General features: G+C 45.2%; 1 protein-coding gene across 1 annotated transcript; it reads left to right on the top strand.

Moving 5' to 3' along the window:
- Positions 1-12,114: 12,114 nt before the first annotated feature.
- On the top strand, positions 12,115-17,509 carry LOC132591458 (surfeit locus protein 1-like). Its single transcript, XM_060270084.1, has 7 exons — positions 12,115-12,120; positions 12,753-12,834; positions 15,007-15,134; positions 15,642-15,724; positions 15,916-16,107; positions 17,168-17,240; positions 17,339-17,509. Exons 1-7 carry the CDS (start codon positions 12,115-12,117, stop codon positions 17,507-17,509), a joined length of 735 nt encoding a protein of 244 aa, XP_060126067.1.
- Positions 17,510-21,446: the final 3,937 nt, after the last annotated feature.

Below are 21,446 nucleotides of genomic sequence, written 5' to 3'. Positions count from 1 at the left end.
TAGGGAGGCTTTTATTATTATTATTATTATTATTATTATTATTATTATTATTATTATTATTATTATTATTATTATTATTCTCATGCCCAATTTGTCCCCTGAGCATCTTATATTCCGAAGAGTTTTTGACCCACAGTTTCCTCCTCTCTCTCTCCTCCCTGCCTTGGCTCCCTATTGGCTCCTCCCTATTGGCTGCTCCAGGCTCCAGCCAAGGCCCGTCTCTGTGGAAGTAATTCCTGAGCATCTGGCATCAGGTGTTGCTACTGTTTTGTGCCACAACTAGGAAAGGACCAATGTGCAAATCCAGTTATTGGATTGGAAGCTCATGTACAGATAACCTGCAACAGTGGGCGTAGCCATGATTGGTTTTTTGTGGGGGGGGGGCAGATCCTCAGTTTGCTTTGTACTTGTATTGATTTTTATTGATTTGGGGGCGGCTGCCCAACCCTGCCCCCCTGGCTACGCCCATGCTTGCAGCCTATTTGATTGGTTCTTTTTTGAAGCAATTTTTCCTTCAGAAAAAAACGAGGCACAGGAAATTCCCTCTGTAGGTGGGGGGATGACTGAGTACTGGGATAATATTGGCTCCTTCCTCTTTGAAGCAAAACGCAAAATACAGAGGCCTCCAGTGCTGTGGGCTACACCCAAAAACATTGTAGTACAACACCATATTGGCTACCTTCTATGTATGGGGTCAAGCACACCAGTTAACCCACCATTCTGGATTTTATTCTCCCTTTCCAACTGATTCAGCATTGCGTCTCAGTTCATGTCGGGAGACTTGACCCCTTAAAATTTTCGGAAGTGTTTATTTATTTATTTCAGCATGGGGGCGGACGATGCCTGTGAACCTCGAGGACAAAGCTTTGTTAGACCTCATGGCTTGCCTGGAGGGGGGAAGGAACCATGGTTTAGTTTGCAGCAGCAGCACATGACAAGCAAAGTGACTGCAATCTCCTCTCCAGGAATCCATTGCTAAGCGTCCCGGGGGCGCAGGTCCAGCAGAGCTCCGGACCGCGATTCCTCCGCTGCCCAGGGAATCAATAGAGCCCCTGCGAGCCAGCGGAGTGTGAGTCGCGGGAGCCATTTTGGACGTCATCTTACCTCCGAGAAGCGAAGCCTCGAGTCTTCTGCCTGTTAGCTGTGGATTCCTCCAAAGAAAGTTAAAGGGGGAAAAAAGTAAGTGGAACTTTCAATTGGATTTTGAGACAATTTTGGCGTCAATTTGGAAAAAAGGAAGAGGTTTTAAAAACGGAGGTCGATCTCTTCCTAATGGACAATCAGGAGGCGCATTAATTAAGCACTCCTAAGCCGAAGGGAAACTATTTGATTGTGGAACCCGAGAGAAAGAAATACTTTGGTAACCCTTCTTAGACCCTGGAGCCGGCACCCCTTGAGGATCAACAGGATTCTAAGGGGAAAGTATGTTGACAGCTGTCAAAAGCTGTCAAAGTTGCTAAAAGAATTGAAAAATCTATTAAATTGCTGTGGAACGAGATATCTTGTAAAAAGAAGAAGTTTGAAGTTAAGGCAGACTGAACTATGATTTGATGTGTGGAGAAGTTAAGACAATGGGAAGGACCAGCCAAGATGGAGGCGACCGTGCAGCAGAAAGGAAATTTCCAGTGCCTTTTGTCTCCTAATCTTCTGTCTGCTTGTGGTTAAGAGAGGAATGTAAATAATGTATTCACCAGCCTTCCAGGAGGTGGTACTGAACTATTTGGAAATACTGAAGGACATGAACAAGACATTGCAACATTCCAGTCCGTCATGGGCAGAGACTGTGGTTCAAGACCAGGACTTAGAGGACAATATTGAATGTGAGATTAAGATAAAGGAGCAAAAATCAGAGGTCAATGTTGAAATTGAGTTGGATTACAAAAACCAAGTTCTGGATGATGCACAACAAGGACTTGAAAAGAAAGAAGATGAGGCCAATGAACAACAATGTGAAAAGAAGATTCAAGAAGAGGAGGAACCTGGAGGGATTGAAACTTGGAGAAGTGTGATGGAGGAGTGGGAAAGGCAGAAGGAGGGGGGGGGGGACAGAGGCCTGGATTTGGAAATGGGAAAGATCTGGTGTGGGGTAATTTTCTTCAGTTAAGAGACACTTTGTGGTTGAATAACGGTTTCTGAAATCTTGGCCTGTTAAAGGAAATGTTGATCCAATCGGGGCAAGGGCACCAGGGGAGGGGAGGGTGAGTGTTTTAAAGTATAAAGTTAAGATTTTGATTAGGGAAATGATTATATATAAAAATTGAATTTTCTGGAGGGGGAAAGAAGAATGACTTAGGAAAAAAGTTTTTAGATTTGTATTAAACATTTTTGTGTTCAGATAGGTGTCTGGGCAGAGAGCCACTTTTCTTCCTCTCTGTGCTCGGAAACACCTGGTGGCAGGGGGTGTTCTGAGGGGGGAGGAGGGGGGTGGAAGGAAACCCAGACGCAAAAATGGATATTCTTTGGAATGTTGCACCTCGCGGGTTCCTCTGGTGGCAGGGGAGGGCCCGTGGAGGGGCAGCATGAAGAAGGAGGAGGATTAAGTGAATATTATAAGGATAAGATTTGAATTAGAGTAGAAAAATCGCCATAATTTTATAGAGAAATTAAGAAAACCAGAAAGAAGAGAATCGAGGAAGTCACAAAGGCAATGTTAAGAAAAAATTGGAATTTGTTATTGTGTTACTGTTTGTCTGTTTGCTGTGTTGAAGGAGCAGCTGGGGGAAAACCAAACCTCAGTGCTCCTCCATCCCTGTTCTTTCAGTGGCAGGGGAGGGATGAGGGGGGAGGAGTGGGGGGGGGAGGCCAAACCCAGCCTTAAAATGGACCCCTTTGACTCCACACTCCCACGGGTACTACTGGTGGCAGAAGTGGACTTGGGGGGGGGGGGCAGAGTCTATATTGTATGTGTTGTTTGTTTTGTTTCTACTAAAAATTAATAAAAAATATTTTTTTTAAAAAAGATTATGGTCTGTGAGCAAATTTCAAGAACTGTAGCTCTAAATCTTCCAACCCTTTTAAAAGTGAGTATTGGCTGGCAGAATTTAAATAGCTATAATCATATTCAAGTACCCTACAGATGAATAAAAATCTCAGCCCAGGATTGAGAGCCCACTCTTAACAGCATGCATTGTAAAAGAGGAAAGGGGCGAGATTTCCTGGCCTCAACTGCAAGAATACTGTGCAGGAGCCAATGACAGCACACCCACCAGCCATAAGGCCACAGAGGCTGCTACACAAGGTGGACGCAAGAGTGTATGAAGCAAACTGCTGCCTATTAAGAATCATCTCAGAGCTCAACACCACCCTGCCAGCAAACACACTGTTATAAGAAAAACATTCAGAAAGAGCAAAACATACTGTGAAAACAACTTTTCTTTCGTGGCTTGCAGGTTCTATTCCCCCCCCCCCCCAAAAAAAAGGTTACCGTGCTTTCTTTTATTACTGTGTTGTCCTCCATCGCTTGACAGAACATTGCCCAGGAGCTTCATGTGACTTGGCTGCCACACTCACCGGCCCTCACATGGCTTTCTCTGGCCTCTGCTGTACTGGCATGGGCTTCAGGGTCTTATTAGCACTACATGCAGGGACAGCGGGTGGCGCTGTGGGTTAAACCACAGAGCCTAGGGCTTGCCGATCAGAAGGTCAGCGGTTCAAATCCCTGCGAAGGGGTGAGCTCCCGTTGCTTGGTCCCTGCTCCTGCCAACCTAGCAGTTTGAAAGCACGTCAAAGTGCAAGTAGATAAATAGGTACCGCTCCAAGCGGGAAGGTAAACGGCATTTCTGTGTGCTGCTCTGGTTCACCAGAAGCAGCTTTGTCATGCTGGCCACATGACCTGGAAGCTGTACATCGGCTCTCTCGGCCAATAACGCGAGATGAGCGCCACAACCCCAGAGTCGGTCACGACTGGACCTAATGGTCAGGGGCCCCTTTACCCTTTTTTTACTAGCACTACTGTAAGCAACAGCAATGACTAGCACACAGTCTGTGTGTAAATAGTGAGATTTATTCCAAATAGACAAAACAAAGGCAAGTAACCACAAGAAAGACTGCAACTTCCTGCTCAAGACCACTAGTTAATCAGATGATGACTCATCTAGCTCTCTAGCGTGAGTCCACCTCCTTTTATTCCTACGCTCGAACAACGCCCTCTGCCTCTCTCTCTGTAATTGCCATTTCCTCTTATCCTGTAACCCTCCCCTCCTACGTTCCTGTAACCTTAAAGAACTAGGAACAGACTCGGACAAACTCTCTTCTGCGGTTTGAGTTATTTCTGCCATTTGCTCACCCCTCCCAGCCAGTTCCTTTGTCAAAGCAAGCCTCCCTTCCAGTTCCGGGCTATCAGCCAAGTCTGACAGCTGAGCCTCATTACTTATCGGCTCTAACCTAACAACTACATGCAAAGCAAGGAATACTGTTGACGTGGCATTTGAGGTCTTGATGAAGGAACCTCTTTTCTGAGCATCTTGAATCAATGCATTCCAATTTTAATTTTACTCCAAAGGGATTAAACAACAGCAACCAATGAATTATTAGGACAGGAGACTTCAAGGGTTGGTGGCAATTTATTGATTCTCTGCTGCGCTGCAGGAAAGTGAGAGTCTGACTGTGTGGGTCTTGGGCTTCCCCTGCTTTTGGAGTACACCTCTCAAGAGCTTTCCGTTGGGGAAAATGGGGGCCTTAGCTTGAAAGGTCTTCTTCACCCTTTGTCTAAGGCTGGCTGAATTAATCTAAAATACTAGAAATCACCAATAATGGGTGTCAGGAGAAATGAGGACAAACTTCCTCTGGATTGCACCCACTGAACACACAACAGAGGATCCCTCCAATATGCCCGTACTCAGGCTATAAGGATCCTTCCCTCTTCACTGCAGTTACAAAACAAGCAGCAGCAGCAGCAGCAGCAGCAGCAGCAGCAGCAGCAGCAGGGAAACGAGTGTTTAACAGGAATTCATTCGCAACTCTGAACTGTACAGGAGCAAACCATCATTGCCAGGCCTTCCAATGGACAAACCTGGATTGGAGGCCCTCTAGTGGCAAAGTCATTACGCTACAAGGCTGGGAAAAAAGGACCATATGAAGACTTTGCACCCACATGGGAGTAATTGTGACCTCATGCAGGAAAGTGGCAGGATGGAAAGAGGGGAGTCCCCCATGCCACCTGCTTTATCCCCCGACTGGGCTCACTCCCAGCCCAAGCGCCTTCCCAGAGAAAGCTGGGAGGACAGGAATCTGATGGGACAGAGGCAACAGGCATGGCAGAGGATGGCATTCCTTTCTCTGCTTGGAATCAACGCTCCCCTGCACACAGCTGGCATTCTAGCACAGAGGAAGGAGTGGGGAACTTTTGTGGCCCTGCAGAAGTTGCTGAATTCCATCTCTCACCACCCTTGACCAATGGCCAGGCCAGTGGGGCTGCTGTCTGTCACACATCTGGAGGGCAACAGGAGCCCTGGCCCTTACAGCATCTCACAATCAACCTTCCGGCCTCCTCCCATAAATGCCATGCTTGGCCTTGCATGAAAAACCACAGTGGTCAATGGTCAGGAGTGATGGGAGTTGTAGTCCAGCAACCCACAGCTTCCTTAGCTCTGGCCTCTGGAATACCATACTGCCAGTCTAAGATCAATTGGTGAAAGAGCTAAAGTAACGTATGTTTTGCAATCTATGAAACCCGAGTTTCAGGTTCCTTTGGGCGCCCACAAGCAGGGGCAAAATTGAAATGGCACTGACCCCCCCCCCAACAGGGCCTTCTCAGTAGTGGCTCCCTCTTTGTGGTGACCCCCTCCCTGGGAAGCTGCGCCTGTCTCCCCCATTATTGCCTTTCAGGAGCAGTTTGAAAACCTGTTTGTTTACACAGGTGCCTTCGGTGGCTGAAGGAAACTGGATACAGGATGAGAGAATGCCTTTTCCAAAGAGGTTTAGATCTGTAGCTCTTCTTAGAAGGCTGTTAAAACCATTGTTTTGTGTGTGATATGTTTACCGCCCTGGGCTCTTGAGGGCTGGACCTAAATTCAATGAATGAATGAATGAATGTGGCCCAACATTTTCCCCAACCCCGCAGATTCAAAAGATTTAATTGTCTACAACACCTTTGGCCAGCCTGGATCCCTCCCAAAGTTTTGAACTACAATTCTCACCTGCCACAGCCGCATCAAATCCCCCTTTTCAAGGGCAGGCAAATGACACCACCTATAAATACAGCGTACTGGGCCTGTTGGCACCCTGCTCCTCAAAAGAACCCTATGAAGTAGGCTTGATTTATAGCTTTGGGAGGCAATGGGGGGCACCACCACTGGCCCTCCAAGTCTCGCTTTTCCCTACAAGGAGGGCTGACATATACATCCCGAAACAGAGTACTGTACAGTATATGCCTTTTTCCACGTACCATGAGCGTCTGCAGGTGTCCAAGGATGAAGAGCTCGGGTGTGGGTGACATTCAGACGCTGGAGAACGCAAAACAATCCATAGGTGAAACTGGCTCAGGATGGGCAGTGCCCCCTGTGTCCTCCTAGCTGACCACAGTGGAGTTAACTAAATCCCTGTTGAAGTTTCAAGGGCATTAGAAATGCATTTGTAAGTGCACTACTAAAAGGTTGCAGGCATTCCTACCAAGGTTTCCATGTCTATGTATAATTTCAATGGGCCTCCTCTGAGTAGAGAAAGCCCCTGCTGCCATGTTTCTGCTTTACATTTTTTATTGGAGGCCCCGATTTTGATCAATTTTGTTAGTGGTGAATATTTATTACTGATACTCATTTATACATGGTTTTTTCCCCTTGCTTTGCAATATTTTAGCTTCTCTCTGCCTCCCCCATAGGTTCTTTATGAAGATTTATGAAGGTTCTTTTAAGATTATAATTTAAAACATTCAGAATGGTTGTTTATTGATAGCTTTAATTACCATTTAATTTACTTGTTCCTTGGGTGCCTCCTTTATTGGACATCATTTGAGAGCAAAGTGAGAAGCTTGGGGCATAAATCTTAGAAGCCAGTCCATGATCTGCTTTTGCACAGAGCACCCTTCCACCACCCCCACCCCCCATGTGGAAAGGAAGTGGGCTGGTGGTGGGAACCAGCTTTAGGTCAAGACCTTGAGCCACACACACACACACACATACACACACACCCCTTTGCAGCACAAACCATTGGTGGATTAATATTATTTGTTGTGATTCATGTGAAAACTCTCTCGTTAATATTTCAAAACTGTGCCTGAATATTTTATTCATTTCAAAGGTGACTTGCAAAACAGAAAGGCACCAAGAGCGCAACTGTGACCTTTTTCTCCTTCTCAAAAAAACAGGAAAAGTCCACAGGAAAAGTCCAAACCTGTAAAGGAAAAGGAAACGAAGTGCAGCCCTGTTTGCCTATTTCACCCCATCAGCCCTCCGTGGGGCCAACAATTCTGCTGGGTCACATCTCAGAGCACCAAACCCCTTGCCTGCCAGGGAGGACAGGTGTTTGGTGCTCCATTTCTCCTCTCCCCCAGTGAGATACAGAGGAAGCTCCCTCACAGAGAAGCCATTTTGCCAGCATCAGGAATTGGAAGTTCACTGGAGTAAGAGAGCTGCAGTGATGAAGCTCACATGGCCTTGGCCTGCCCTCATCCCCTGCAAATAATATTGTGGGGCCAGAAACCTCTCCTCTCCTGAATCCCTTATGGGCATCGCAGGTGGCTGCAAGAATGCAGCCAGAGACCAACAGGGGGCTCTAACAGACAACTGTGATTTGTGGACAATGGCCCACACACTTGACCACCCCAAGGATTGCACCTAAGCCATAGAATTGCCAGCAGAGGCACCCCAGTTGACACCTCAAAAGACAACAGCAGATGTAGACTGGAGATGTCACTAGAGTCACTGAGTGGGCTGTTGCACCTCACTTGGCCCTTCTCTAAAATGGGAATATATCCTGTATTTCACACACTGCTGTTGCATAAATAAATGATTTGGGGGGGGGGTATTATTGTAATGAGCTATCAGTCTACATACACTCTACTATCATCATCCAAGAAGAGAGGTCCCTGCCCCAGTGTTGGGGAATTTTATAGGGGGCGGGCACCCAAACGAGGCTTCATTTGGGAATCAAGATTGGCACAAATGCCCTCAAGGGGACCCCGTCTGATCCTACAACACCACTCTAGTATCGCACCAACACGAACCCCTCTAGATCAAGCCCTGTGTAATAAAAGCTCCCTTTCCTACCCTTTCTCTGTTGCCTGAGACTCTATGTAACCATATTTCTTGATGAATGAATACCGCGTATCTGTATTTCTAAATGGAACCCCCTTTTGCGACTCTGGCCAAGGGCTCTCAGGGATGCAGGGAACAGCCATAACCCTTTAAGCGAGAAGTCACGTAGCCAGGGTGGTGCTCCTCTGCATATCCATAATGCATTCAGGTACCATCTCCTGCCATTCCCGACCCTCCGAAGCCAGAGGCAATACACACACCTGGACCCATTGTTTTCCCCCCGCCAGGTACTCAAGGATCCCCTCCCAGATACTTACTGGTTGTTGTTGTTTAGTCATTTAGTCGTGTCTGACTCTTCGTGACCCCATGGACCATAGCACGCCAGGCACTCCTGTCTTGCACTGCCTCCCGCAGTTTGGTCAAACTCATGTTCGTAGCTTCAAGAACACTGTCCAACCATCTCGTCCTCTGTCGTCCCCTTCTCCTAGTGCCCTCAATCTTTCCCAACATCAAGGTCTTTTCCAAGGATTCTTCTCTTCTCATGAGGTGGCCAAAGTATTGGAGCCTCAGCTTCACGATCTATCAATGTCCTGGGACATCGTGCATTGTTACCTTATGTTAATCCTGTTTACCTCCTGTTTACCTGTATGCTAATGCCCCTTGCCCCTTGCCCTTTTCTGACGTTTTACCCTGTCACAAGTGATGTATGTATGATGCTTTCGATGTGCATTATGGGATGGTGGTGGGAACTTTTAAAAGTTCTTGCAGCCCTGTTCACAGTGTTCAGTCTGGCATTGAACCTGCTGCGCAGTAATAAACCTTGCTGTTTGCTCCGGATTGTGGCTGGACTCCTTCCTTTTATACTCCGCAACGACCACAGGCCCTTGCCTGATGAATTTTGCCCTAACACCCAGGGACCCTACAATGTATATTTTAACAACAGGGAAACAACAGAGGGAGGGAAGTTTTTATTTTATGAAATAAGTGCAGGCAAGTCCAGCAAGAGATGACGGCCCAAGTGTACTTCAGCAGCAGGGAAGGCCTCAAATGAAAGGCCTCCCCAGCGACATCACTTTTGAAGGAAGATGAGGAGGGTTATGGCACAGTGCAAATGTTCTTGGAGAGGGAATTCCAAACATAAAGGGTCAGCAAAGAACAGGAGGCCTTCCGGCCACTGAGGGTGGTGGAGATGAAGGAATGAAGGTCACTGGGGCCAGGTGTTCCAGAGAGTAGGGGAGATGGGGAGTTGAGGAGAGGCTTGTCTGCGGCTGCAAGGAGTGTGCAATCTCCACATGCAGAAGCAGTCCACTTCTGAAGACGAGGTGCCCAGCTTGTGGGTTTCCTAGAAGCATCTGTAGGCAGTGAGGTGTAGTGGCTGGAGTGTTGGATTAGGAGCTGGGAGACCAGGCTTCAAATCCCTGCTCAGCCATGAAAGTGGGTGGCCTTGGGCCAGTCACTGCCTCTCAGCGCAGCCTACCTCACAGGGCGGTTGTGCAAATTAAACGAGGAGGGGGAGAACTCCTTGGAGGAAAAGGTGGGATATAAATGTAATGAATAAACTGAACCCTTGGCTTCATCCATCAAGGAGACTATGGGCGGACCAGGCCTACTGCACCTACTGCACTTTTGTACACCACAGGATAGGGAAACCCTGACCCTCCAGGTGGCGCTGGACAGTATCCCCCACCCCCAATAGGCCATCCTGACGGGGGCTGTTGGGAGTCCAGCAGCATCAAGAGGGACACAGGTTTCCCAGCTCTGATCTAAGAATTTCACTTACCAAAAAAAAAAAAAGTTCAGCAGCAGCAGCAGCAGTTTAGCATAAATATAGCTACTTGCCACTATAAAAATCCAGACAAGCATCAAAGAGCACATAATTCAACAGTAACATTTCAGAAATGGTTAGAAAGGAAGGGGGGGTTTTTGTTTATTTTTAAGTATCAAATCAGGTTCCCAGAAGGAGTCAGGATGGATGCCTATGATCATGTGCAGAATTTTCATTCAGCTGAGCAAGTACAAGTTTCCCCATCCCTGACCACTGGCCCTTCTGGCTGGGGCTGCTGGCTGCTGGACTCCAGCAGCATCTGGAGAGAGAGCACAGCCGACGCACCACTGGACTTCGGGGTTCTGAAAAATCCAGGATAAAGTGGAACCTTCATCCACATTCAGGTTCATTCGTCCACATTCATTCGTCCACTTCTTCTTCCGTAACATCTGTTGGCTTGAGGTGAGATAATCATTAACAAAAAGATGACTACGCACCCATCAGTTTTCAGGGCACGGTCATAGACGTAGTTAGAAGGGAAGAGGCAGATCTCGGGGTGCATCCTGTACTGAATGGTGAAGCGCAGGACTGGAAGCCTGTCAATGACTTTCTCCTGGAGCTGCCCATTCAACTGTCTGCTCAGCCGCTCCATCAGAGACTGCCCATAGCCGTAATCCTCAGCTTTCTGCCATGGTGGGAAAGAAGCAAGAGAGAGGAGGAGGAATGAGAGTTTCAGTGGGTGGGCCAGGCGTAGGCAGCAACTAAAGAACAAGAGGTTGCCATTTGAAATTGCTCCCTGCTCAAGAGTACAGTTAACAAAAACTACTCCAAATAGCCACAAAATTAAGGGTATAGAATACAATGGTCAGACTTAACCTCTCAACACATGCCACCGGATACTTGACACCATTTGAAAATTAATTCTGGACCCAATAAAACAGACAAACCCTTTTTTATCTATAGCCTACAAAATACTGAACAAATTAACATTGGGCAATATGATCCTGTAAAACAGTTGTGGGAATCTGATTTAGGCATTGAAATTGAAGAGATGGATTGGAATAACCTGCTGGCAAAAAAAAAGATGAATCACTCTCAACTCATATACTGTATGAGAGAATACATTTAAGCTATTACTGCACATAGATGGCATCCGACCCCACTAAAATGTTCATATAAATAAGACACAACACAGGAGAAGAAGTACAGTGCACACCAAGTTTAGGACTGTTAACCACTTTCAGGGAAGAACACCTTAATCTTTACTACAGATAACTGAACACTTCTTGTGGCAGCACGCCTTACGGTGACACAGAATTGGAAGAGCCTGGAACATTTACGTTTCTCACTGGAAACAAGTGAATGGACAATTGCCTTAGCTACTGAAAGAAAATTGACAAGAGAGCACAAGCAGTGAGCAGCACAAGAGCCGTAGATGACTTTATTGACATTTGGAATCCTTTCATTGAGTTTTCAAATGATAACCTGGCCAACTGGCACACACACACACACACAGAAGTTTCTGAATTGGAACTCATTACCAAGCTTAAAACCATGGAGCCACCTGGGATGAATAAAGACATCGGATTCTTATCTCATTATGCATGATCAAGCTTTCTTTAGCGCCTCAGCCCTTGCTTTTCCCCCCCAGGACCAATTGCAGTCATCAGCAGTCGTTAACAGCCATCTACAGGTTTACCACTCCCATCAGCCCATCACCCATTCCCACCCACCCCCACCACCCTCTGTATATATATAAGGGTCTGACACTTCTGTTTCAAGTGTATCTGAAGAAGTGTGCATGCACATGAAAGCTCATACCAAAATAAAAACTTAGTTGGTCTTTAAGATGCTACTGAAGGATTTTTTTATATTTTACACACACACACACACACACACACACACACACATGCTCTCATAACACAGAAGTGTGCACGTGCCCGCTCCACCTTATCCCCAGGAGGCAGGACACTCAGCGCACGCAGCTCCCAACGGGGAGAACGAAGGCCTGACACCTACTAAAACTTTGGGTTTCCTGCCCTCCTTGCCGCCATATGCGGGGCGGAAAGAGAGTGTTGCTTATGAGGCGTCCTTCCCTCCTGAGGCACTTCTTTGTCCGTGAGGAGATGCTCTTTTTTTAAAATAATGGTGACGATAATGATGGTGTGAGGCTGGTGTGTGTGTGTGTGTGTGTGTGTGTGTGTGAGAGAGAGAGAGAGAGAGAGAGAGAGAGAGAGAGAGAGAGAGAGAGAGAGAGATGATGATGATGATGATACAGGTCAAGTTCGTTATTAATTTGGGTAGACTGATGTGTCCATTCCTTGACAAAAGCCTCTCCTAAGGGGTTTGCACAAGGGAACTGCAGTGCGTGATATTGCTAGGTTGTCATTGGTCTGGTATCAATACTTCCTGCGGCTATTATGAGAGTTATTTCATTCCATTTCTTACACTTTAGATGTGTTGTAAGTTGCTTTGAGTAGCGCCGGACAAGTCTAATAAGTAATAATGTTGTGAAGTTCTTTTAACATAACAGAGTGCTTTTGAGGCACTAGGGTGTATTTTTCTGCACAACAGCCAGGTGAGGTAGGCCATCCACCTTTCTCTGGATAAGGATGAGAGAGAGAGTTACCTCTTTTTCTTCCCTTTTCTGTTTCTTTCCTGGTTTTTAACACTGGTATCATTGTCCATCTTTTGCAATTTCCTCTTTTCCAGAAATGACACCCGGAATTCAGCTTCTTAAAAGTTTCTATAATGTAAGGGGGGAATTCAATTAGCACCTTTTGTTTTGCTTTTAGCTCCCTTACTATGTGGGTGGAAGGACGTTGTTTGGATGCACCCATTTTAAAGCACCGTCTGGCCTGCTACGACCACATAAAGGTGAATAAAACCCTTAATACTTCATAATATGTTGACTTAGGAGAAGCTTGTGTGCTGGAGCCTGGTTTCTGTTTTCTTAATTTTATTTGCACAGAGGAGGGTATCCACATGGGCCAAAGGAGATCAGCTTCTACTTTAGCTGGTCATATTTGCTAACTGTATTCTATATTCAGGTTACACTCCTGTATGTAGTTACCTGGGAGTAAGTTTTCTGGAATTCAGTGGGACTGACTTCTGAGTAGATATTTTAATTAGATCTGTTTATTCATTTATTATTGTGACTTTTGAGATGAACCATGTTCATTTTAGTTGTTGTTATCAAGAAGTCATATTTCCCTTCAACAGGTGGTTGTTTATTTATTTATTTTGTATGTCTTCCTTCAGGCAAATATTACAGGGCAGTTGACAACATAAAAATACAAATTAGAACAAAAAGCATAACAAGGCCAAAAAAAACCTCGATTCTGTGTAGAATTATTAAAACAGCAGAGAGCATTATTGGCTGCTCACGCACCACCTTAGAATAAATTTACACCACCAGGTGCCATAGAAAAGCGTTAGACATATCAAGAGATCCAACGCATATCAAGAGATCCAACGTTAGACATATCAAGAGATCCTGGTCACCATTTCTTTCAGCTCCTGCCATCGGGACGGAGATATAGAACAATGCAGGCAAGAACGAGCCGTCTCTAGAGCGATTCTGGCCTTAAATGGAAAGCCTGGACTTTGAAGTCATCTTATTTGACTTGTTATTTTGTATTATATTTACTGTTTTTAATTAGGTTTTTGTAATTTTGGATTATGCGGAATGCTTTATCGGAGTGGATGTAGCAACCGAGTAATTTCGTTGTTCCCGCAAGGGGACAATGACAATAAAGATATATTATCTTATCTTATAACCCCCCCTCCCACACACACATTTAAAAGGCCATAGAATGTTACCGTAATCACCCCAAGGCCTGTTTATAGAGAAATGTTTTCACCTGGCACCTAAAGATAAGTATATATATATTTTTATAAAAATAAACTTTTATTAAACTTTGGGGAAAGGAATACAAAGAATATTATCCATTATCTTTTTATCAAAACTAAAATGTTAGTCTAAATAAAATCACAGACCAAAAAGAAGAAGAAAAGAGAAAGGAGGAATAGAGAAGGGATAGAGGGGAGAAGGCAAGAGAAAGAGAGGAGATAAAGAAAAAGGAAGAAAGAGAGAAAGAAAGAGAGAAAGAAAGAAAGAAAGAAAGAAAGAAAGAAAGAAAGAAAGAAAGAAAGAAAGAAAGAAAGAAAATAAAGGAACTTTCCATTCTGTCCGCTATATATATGGTAAACATTATTCTGATCATCCATTCCGATATGTAATGAAGGTGCCAGGCGTGCCTCCCTGGGGAGAGCATTCCACAAATGGGGAGCCACCGCAGAAAATGCTTGTTCTTGTGCTGACAACCTCCAAAGGCACACAAAGAAGGGCCTCAGATGATGATTGCAGGGTCCTGGTCAGTTCATATGGGGAGAGGCAATCCTTGAGGTATTGCGCTCCTGAGCCTAATGACACATCTGAGGCTGATTGGGCAATGGCCCTAATGTCTTTTGACTACTGGCTGTATAGGTTGGAAACATTGGAGATTGGTGGTTACAGCCACTTGCCATTTTTAAAACCCAGGTAGGTAAGAGAGCATCTAGGTGCATTCTTGCTTCCTTCCTTGGCCCAGCAAAGTGGGTTTTTATATTCCAGGGCCATCTCAGGCTCTAGGCGATTGAGAAAAATATCCAGCTGATTACTAAAATGAGGCAGTCAGGGCATAACTGCACTTTCCTCATGTTTGTTATGTCAGAACTATAGCAAGTTCTGTGGATCAGCGGCATAGCATCTGCCTTGCATGCTAAAAGCCCCAGCATCTCCAGGTAGGGCTGAGAGAGACCCATTGCCTGAAACTGAGGAGAGCTGCTGCCTGCCAGGGTAGACAGTACTGAGCTGGATGGATGAAGGCCTGACTCAGTATAAGGCTGACACCTATGTTCAAGAATCACTACCGGTAATACAAATATAAGTTATTGCTGGATATTAATGAATCTGATTGTAGTGATGAGCCAGGTACTGCACAGAGCTTCTGCAGACTCTTCCGCAGATGACACAAACACTCCCCCCCCCCCCGTCGTTTTCCTCAGAGATTCCCCAGAGGCCTGCCTTGTCCAGGATTTCCACAGCTGCTTCTGCCAAATCTGGAGAGGATGCTGTGCTCAGGTGGGGCCTCCTCCTAATCCCCATAGCGACATTTTGCCTTGGAACTTGGCAGGTAAATGCAAACACTGAATCTGAAGCTTGCTCTGTGTGGCCTCTTGATTCAGGGCCAGTGTTCAGAGATGTCTGCAGTTACAGCTCATAGCCAGTGCAAGAACCTCTACTGTGAGTTGTTTCCAAAGTTAGTCATTCTCAAAGATTGATATTAACAGGCATTTCTATCATACTGTATATACATTAATTTCATTGTGTTTGCCCTGTTTAACTTAATGGAATTCAACCCATGGCCTTTACTATTGGCTGATGACATGGAGTAGTTTTTATTTGAATAGAACTAATAAGCATTTAGGGAATTTGAGAGGCGGAACCCACATTTTCTTTCAAATGTGCATTTTGTTTTGCTTTAGAGGAGGAAACGAAAGCTTCAGTTTTTCGTATTACAAATACTTCTCTATTAGATGAGCTATCCTGCCATGGTGGGTGGGAAATTTTGTGCTGGGGAGGGCGAATGTTCATCTGGTGTTGCCCTCAAGGCCCCTAAGAGCCCTTATGCCCATGTCAGATTCAACGGCGGAAATGGAAGTTGAAGTTGATCTCTGATCTGGAAGCCAAGGTGGCAGCAGAACCGATCCCACTCCCAGCAGAGTAAGTATGCAAACTGGCTTGGAATCAATTAAACATGTGGAGGGTGTGTGCTGCTTTTCAAAGTGCCCGTGCCACTTTAAACAAAGTAGCCCTTTTTATATTCTGCAGAATTTAAGCAGGTGAAGCTGTTCCTTGCCTTGGGCTGCAGCTCAGCCTCTCTTTCAAACATGCTGTTTTCTGTCCTTTGACAGCTTCTTGGAGCTAAAGGAGTTGGAATACAGACCTGTCAAGGTCCGAGGGTATTTCATTCATGACAAGGAGCTGTACATCCTTCCGCGTTCATTGGTTGATTCAGAGAAAGAAGCCAGGGATACTGGCCAGCTGATGTCCAATCCTGAGAGTGGTGCCAATGTCATCACACCCTTTTACTGCATAGACCTTGGGTAAGTATATTAACAGACTGACAATTTGGGCCGCTGCCCAGTACTCACTTACTGGCAAACAATCCCTGTTGAAATCTGGGGCACTTGGTTGAGCAGACATGCGGAGGATCGTGACATTAGAGAGGATCATGGCCCTTCAGTAAATACAGTCTATATATATTCAAATTCTGCCTCAAAACCATGAGGACCTGAAATGTTCTGCATTGTTTTTAATTAAATGTATGTAATTTCACTAATATGTCTAAATTTTGCCTCTAGCATAGGTTTCTCTCACGTTGCTAACAATGTCTGAACCGTCATGACATAAAATGTCAATTTTCCAGGCACGTGACCATGTTAGTCCATTGCAGAAAACAACAAGAGAGAATTCTGCCAGGCATCCTCAACCTTCGGCCCTCCAGATCTTTTGGACTACAATTCCCATCATCCCTAACCACTGGTCCTGTAAGCTAGGGATCATGGGAGTTGTAGGCCAAAACATCTGGAGGGCCACAGGTTGGGGGTGCCTGTTCAAGGCCAACAGATGTCTTCTGCCCTAGAACCTACCCCAAGGTGCATGGGGTGGTTAGCTAAGTGAGTGAATCTACTCTGAGCACAGAGAGGAGAGAGAAAAAGCATTGCTGTGGAGTCAAAAGCCAAGTTACATGAAAGATATGTAGGGCACTCACAACAGAATCCAAACAGAGTCCAATCAAATTGCAACAATGCAGTGTTAATGTTTGTGTTCGTAACTCTTCCCACCTGGCTAGCAAAAATAAGTTTTATACAAATGGACTTGTGAGTAAGCCAAATTGAATAAATGATGCTTGCTTCTGAGTAGACTGGCATAGAATTACAATGTTCGGTGCCTTACAGAAGAAGTGGGCCCTCCAGATGTTGCTGAACTACAACTGCCATCGGCTCCAGCCAGCATTCCCAACAGCCAGGGATACCTGGAGTTGTAGTTCAGCCAAGATCTGGCACGCCAAACATTTTCCACTCCTGCTTTAGGGGGCTGGGATACTTCCACGCTTACAGAGTTTATTGTCTTCCCTCTCTCCCTTTCCCCCTGACCCTGCAGGATCACAATCCTTGTCAACAGAGGGTTTGTCTCCAGAAAGAAACTTAAGTCAGAGACCAGGTTGCGAGGACAGGTAGGTAGCAAGGGATGGAAACTGCCACATTATGTATCATAAGACACTGTGTTCTTTTGTTTAAAGGACAGAAACTGCTATTGGACTCTTCCTTGTAGATCCAAGAAGAAATTGAGCTCACAGGGGTGGTGAGGCTGTCGGAAACTCGCAAGCCGTTTGTTCCAAAGAACGACATTGAAAGGAATCGCTGGCATGGATGCCATGGCAAGAGTGAGCCCATCTTCCTTGATGCAGACGTCAGTGAGTTCCCCAAGGACCTGGCTGTGTAGTCTTGGCTTTTGATAGGAGTGGACTGCAACAGGCTCCTGACTTTGGGCCCCATCTGCATTTAAAACAGTATCATACCACTTGACACGGTCATAGCTTCCCTTAAAGAATTCTGGGAACTGTGGTTTGTTAACAGTGCTGTGAGTTGTTAGGAGTCCCTCCCCCTCCTCTCCCAGAGCTACACTTACCGGTACTAGTGGTTTAATAGTCAATCCCTCTTCCCAGGGAACTCTGAATCATAGCTCTGTGAAGGTAAGTAGGGATGGGTAATATATCGATACTTTGTGCCTTACCAGTATGAACTCCAGATCACGATCGAGGTTTTGTATTTTGTCACCCTGTAATATAGCGAGTACGGGACACGGGTGGCGCTGTGGGTTAAACCACTGAGCCTCTTGGGCTTGCCGATCAGAAGGTCGGTGGTTCAAATCCCTGTGACGGGGTGAGCTCCCGTTGCTCGGTCCCTGCTCCTGCCAACCTAGCAGTTCGAAAGCACGTTAAAATGCAAGTAGATAAAGAGGAACCGCTACAGCGGGAAGGTAAACGGCATTTCCGGGCACTGCTCTGGTTTGCCAGAAGTGGCCTAGTCATGCTGGCCACATGACCCGGAAGCTGTACACCGGCTCCCTCAGCCAATAACGTGAGATGAGCGTCGCAACCCCAGAGTCGTCAGCGACTGGACCCTTTACCAGGGGTCCCTTTACCTTTTAGTATATGAGAATGCAGTGCCCAGCTGTTTCCCCCATAAGATCCACTTGTGTGCCTCTTGCTAGGCAGAATAGAAACCCAGCACGGTATTGGGGTCTCTACTCTGCCTAACAAGAGGCATGGTGTGTGCCTTAAAGCCCCATGGATCTTATCAGGAGAACAAGAAAATTTATTTACTTATTGGAATCTTCCTTCCTCAGCAGTGCTGTGGGAAGGAGATTCCAATCAGCAAAGTTTCTTCTTTGTGACTCGGCTCCTGCTTCTATTCAGGAAAGGAGGCATCAATTTACTTTTGCAGTAAAGGGCTTTATGCATTTGGAAACTAAGGTGCAGACAATGCTGATGACTGGGCTGCTGTCAGTTCAAATTTTAATTTCTGGTTTTAGATATATTGTGATGTATTTTAAGTATTGTTTTTAACCAGTTTGTTTTTATTATTATTTATTCTATGACTGATGTTTTTAAATGTTGTAAGCCGCCTTGAATTCCAACTTGGCAGGATATAAATATATTACATAATAAATAAAGTAATATGAGAGGGAGTGGGGTGGAATCCATGTATATTATTTTGAGTTTTTGGGAGGAAAAACACTCTACAGATTTAGTAAGTACAGTAACACATAATTTGACATCTCTTTTTTATTGGTTTCGTTCAGTATTAATAATATTTTTAACTAGGTTTTTTTTAAAACACGTTTAAAATATATAAGAAATATATCTATAGAGTAGTGAGTAGAGCTACATACATGCAGAGCTACATACATGCAAGAATGAATTTCAGTGGGGACAAGTGTGAGGTTCTACACTTAGGCAGGAAAAACCAGCTGCACAAATAAGATGGGGGACACCTGGCTTGCTAGCATAGCTGCCAAGTTCTCCCTTTTTTTAAGGGAAATTCTATTATGCTGCATAGGCTTCCTCGCAAGAAAAGGGAAAACTTGGCAGCTATGCTTGCTAGCAGTACATGTGAAAAGGATCTTGGGGTCTTATTAGATCACAACCTCAACATGAGTCAACTGTGTGATGCAGCAGCAAAAAAGCTAAAGCTATTCTAGGCTGCATCAACAGAAATATAGTGTCATAGTCCTGCTCTATTCTGCCTTAGTCAGACCACACCTGGAGTACTGTGTTCAGTTCTGGGTGCCACAATTTAAGGATATTAAAAAGCTGGAACATGTGGAAAGGAGGCCAACCAAGATGATCAAGGATCTGGAAACCTAGCTTTAAGAAGAATGGTTGAGGGAGCTGGGTATGTTTAGCCTGGAAAAGAGGAGACTGAGAGGAGATAGGGTAGCCACCTTCAACTATCTAATGGGGTATCACATGGAAGATGGATGCAGCATGTTTTCTCCTGCTCTGGAGGGGGCAGGGTCCAAATGAATGGAGTCCCACTTAGTTTAATACCACTTATGTCAGAGCAGGTGTGGATTGGGTAGAGCAGCCATTTGGTTGGGTTGGTTTGCTATGCTATACAGGGGGTGAAGTCGGAAAGGGAGTTACACAGAAAATCTGAGCATGGGAGAGCTGTATCATTGGCAGGAAGTGTGAGATGGGAGTGGGAGTTGAGAGCAGACTACATAGGTTTTCACTTATTACTGGTACATAAAAGTAAGCTTTCCCCTGGTGTTTGAATGAATTTATTTTCTAAAGGCTCATATTGCATCTGGTTCTGACTCCCTGCTGTCTCTCTCTTGCATCCACAGAAAGCACAGTTCCAGGGGGACCCACTGGAGGCCAGACGAGGGTGACGTTACGCAATGAGCACATGCAATACATCATTACCTGGTAAGTGACAAAACATTTGGGGTTTTATCTAGAGCTGGGCTATATTTGAAAATCATGATGCAGGAAAAGCTGTGGAGCCAGCTAATGCTTCTTTATAGCTCCATCCTTATTTCAGACGGTGAAATTATTTCAGACAGCCCTAGGCTCTGTGGTTTAACCCACAGCGCCACCCGCGCCCCAATTGTGATGTTTAGCTGGTGACAATATTGCAATGTTGAAATCAGGTATTGCCCAGCCCTAGTTTCATCCATGTTCCCAACCTTTGGGATATTCCTGTTGATTACCATTACCATTTGGGATATTCCTGTTGATTACTATATACCATTTTTGAGTGGTACTGCGTGGCACATAAAAAAAATTATGATGCTAAGTAGTAAAGATTCTGCATGTGTTACTTTTTACCAACTGCTTTAAAAAAACCTGATTCTCATCAAGGCCACCATCAAAATAAGTTAAATGCACTTATGTATATTTTGCAGTTTCCATGATTCTGGTTCTCACTTTTGAATTTTTGGGAAAGGATTGCTTAGTAAATGGCTAAATCAATGTGCTGAATAAAAGCAGTGATGCATTTCAGGGGTTACACTAGATGACCCTGGGGTAGGGTTGCCATGTCTGGCAATTCCCAGACATGTTCTCTTTTGGGGGCAAACAGGCCCATCCAGGGGTACTTGCTCTCTACACTGTGGCCGCTGCCAGCCTGAGCCAGGAGAGGCGTGCACACTGCATTCTGTGGCTTCTGCCAGCCTGAACTGTGACCACAGCCCCACATGCCCCTTTTCCCAGCTTGCTATCCTCTTTTTGTGCTCAAGATATGGCAACCCTTTGCATACATTTCTGACCCTATAATTGTGTGCCCTTTGCAGATTGACCTTGTCTCAACACCAGCTTTCTCCCTTCTTTGCAGGTATGGTTTGTGTGCAGCTACCTCCTACATGTGGTACAAGAAATTCATTCAGAAGGTTCACCTCTAAGGCTTACAACTTCAAAATGCTCACAGGAGCAGCAGCCAGTCTGAGGTCACTACTTTAGAGGAACAGGCCTTCTGACTCGATTGACACATGAAGGAAATCAGGATTCAAGTGTTTTAGTGTTTGTGCAAATAACCAGCATGTTGCAGATACAATATGATGCAAATTTCCATGTAATGAAGTAGTAAATAAATCATGTCTTATATACAGCTTTGTCTTTCTTGGCAACAATAATGACACCAAGTCCCTATCAAAAAGAAGTATTGTAAACTTCTGAAGTTCATAGTTGCAGGGTATTTCAATTTCACTCTCCCCTGTGAGCTGATTGATTTGTTGTCTTGTCAAGGCAGCTTATGAAATGTTCTAGAACCCAATATACGGTACTTGCAGCTAACATTGGCCAAAGCTCCACAAAGGTGTTGTTATTGGGGCAAATCTTAAATTCTCTCCCCTTGGGATGGAAAATGGTGAAAGG

The sequence above is a fragment of the Zootoca vivipara genome, chromosome W (genome assembly GCF_963506605.1).
Source record: "Zootoca vivipara chromosome W, rZooViv1.1, whole genome shotgun sequence".
Classification (NCBI taxonomy): Eukaryota; Metazoa; Chordata; class Lepidosauria; order Squamata; family Lacertidae; genus Zootoca; species Zootoca vivipara.
This window is presented reverse-complemented; position numbering and strand designations above follow the sequence as displayed.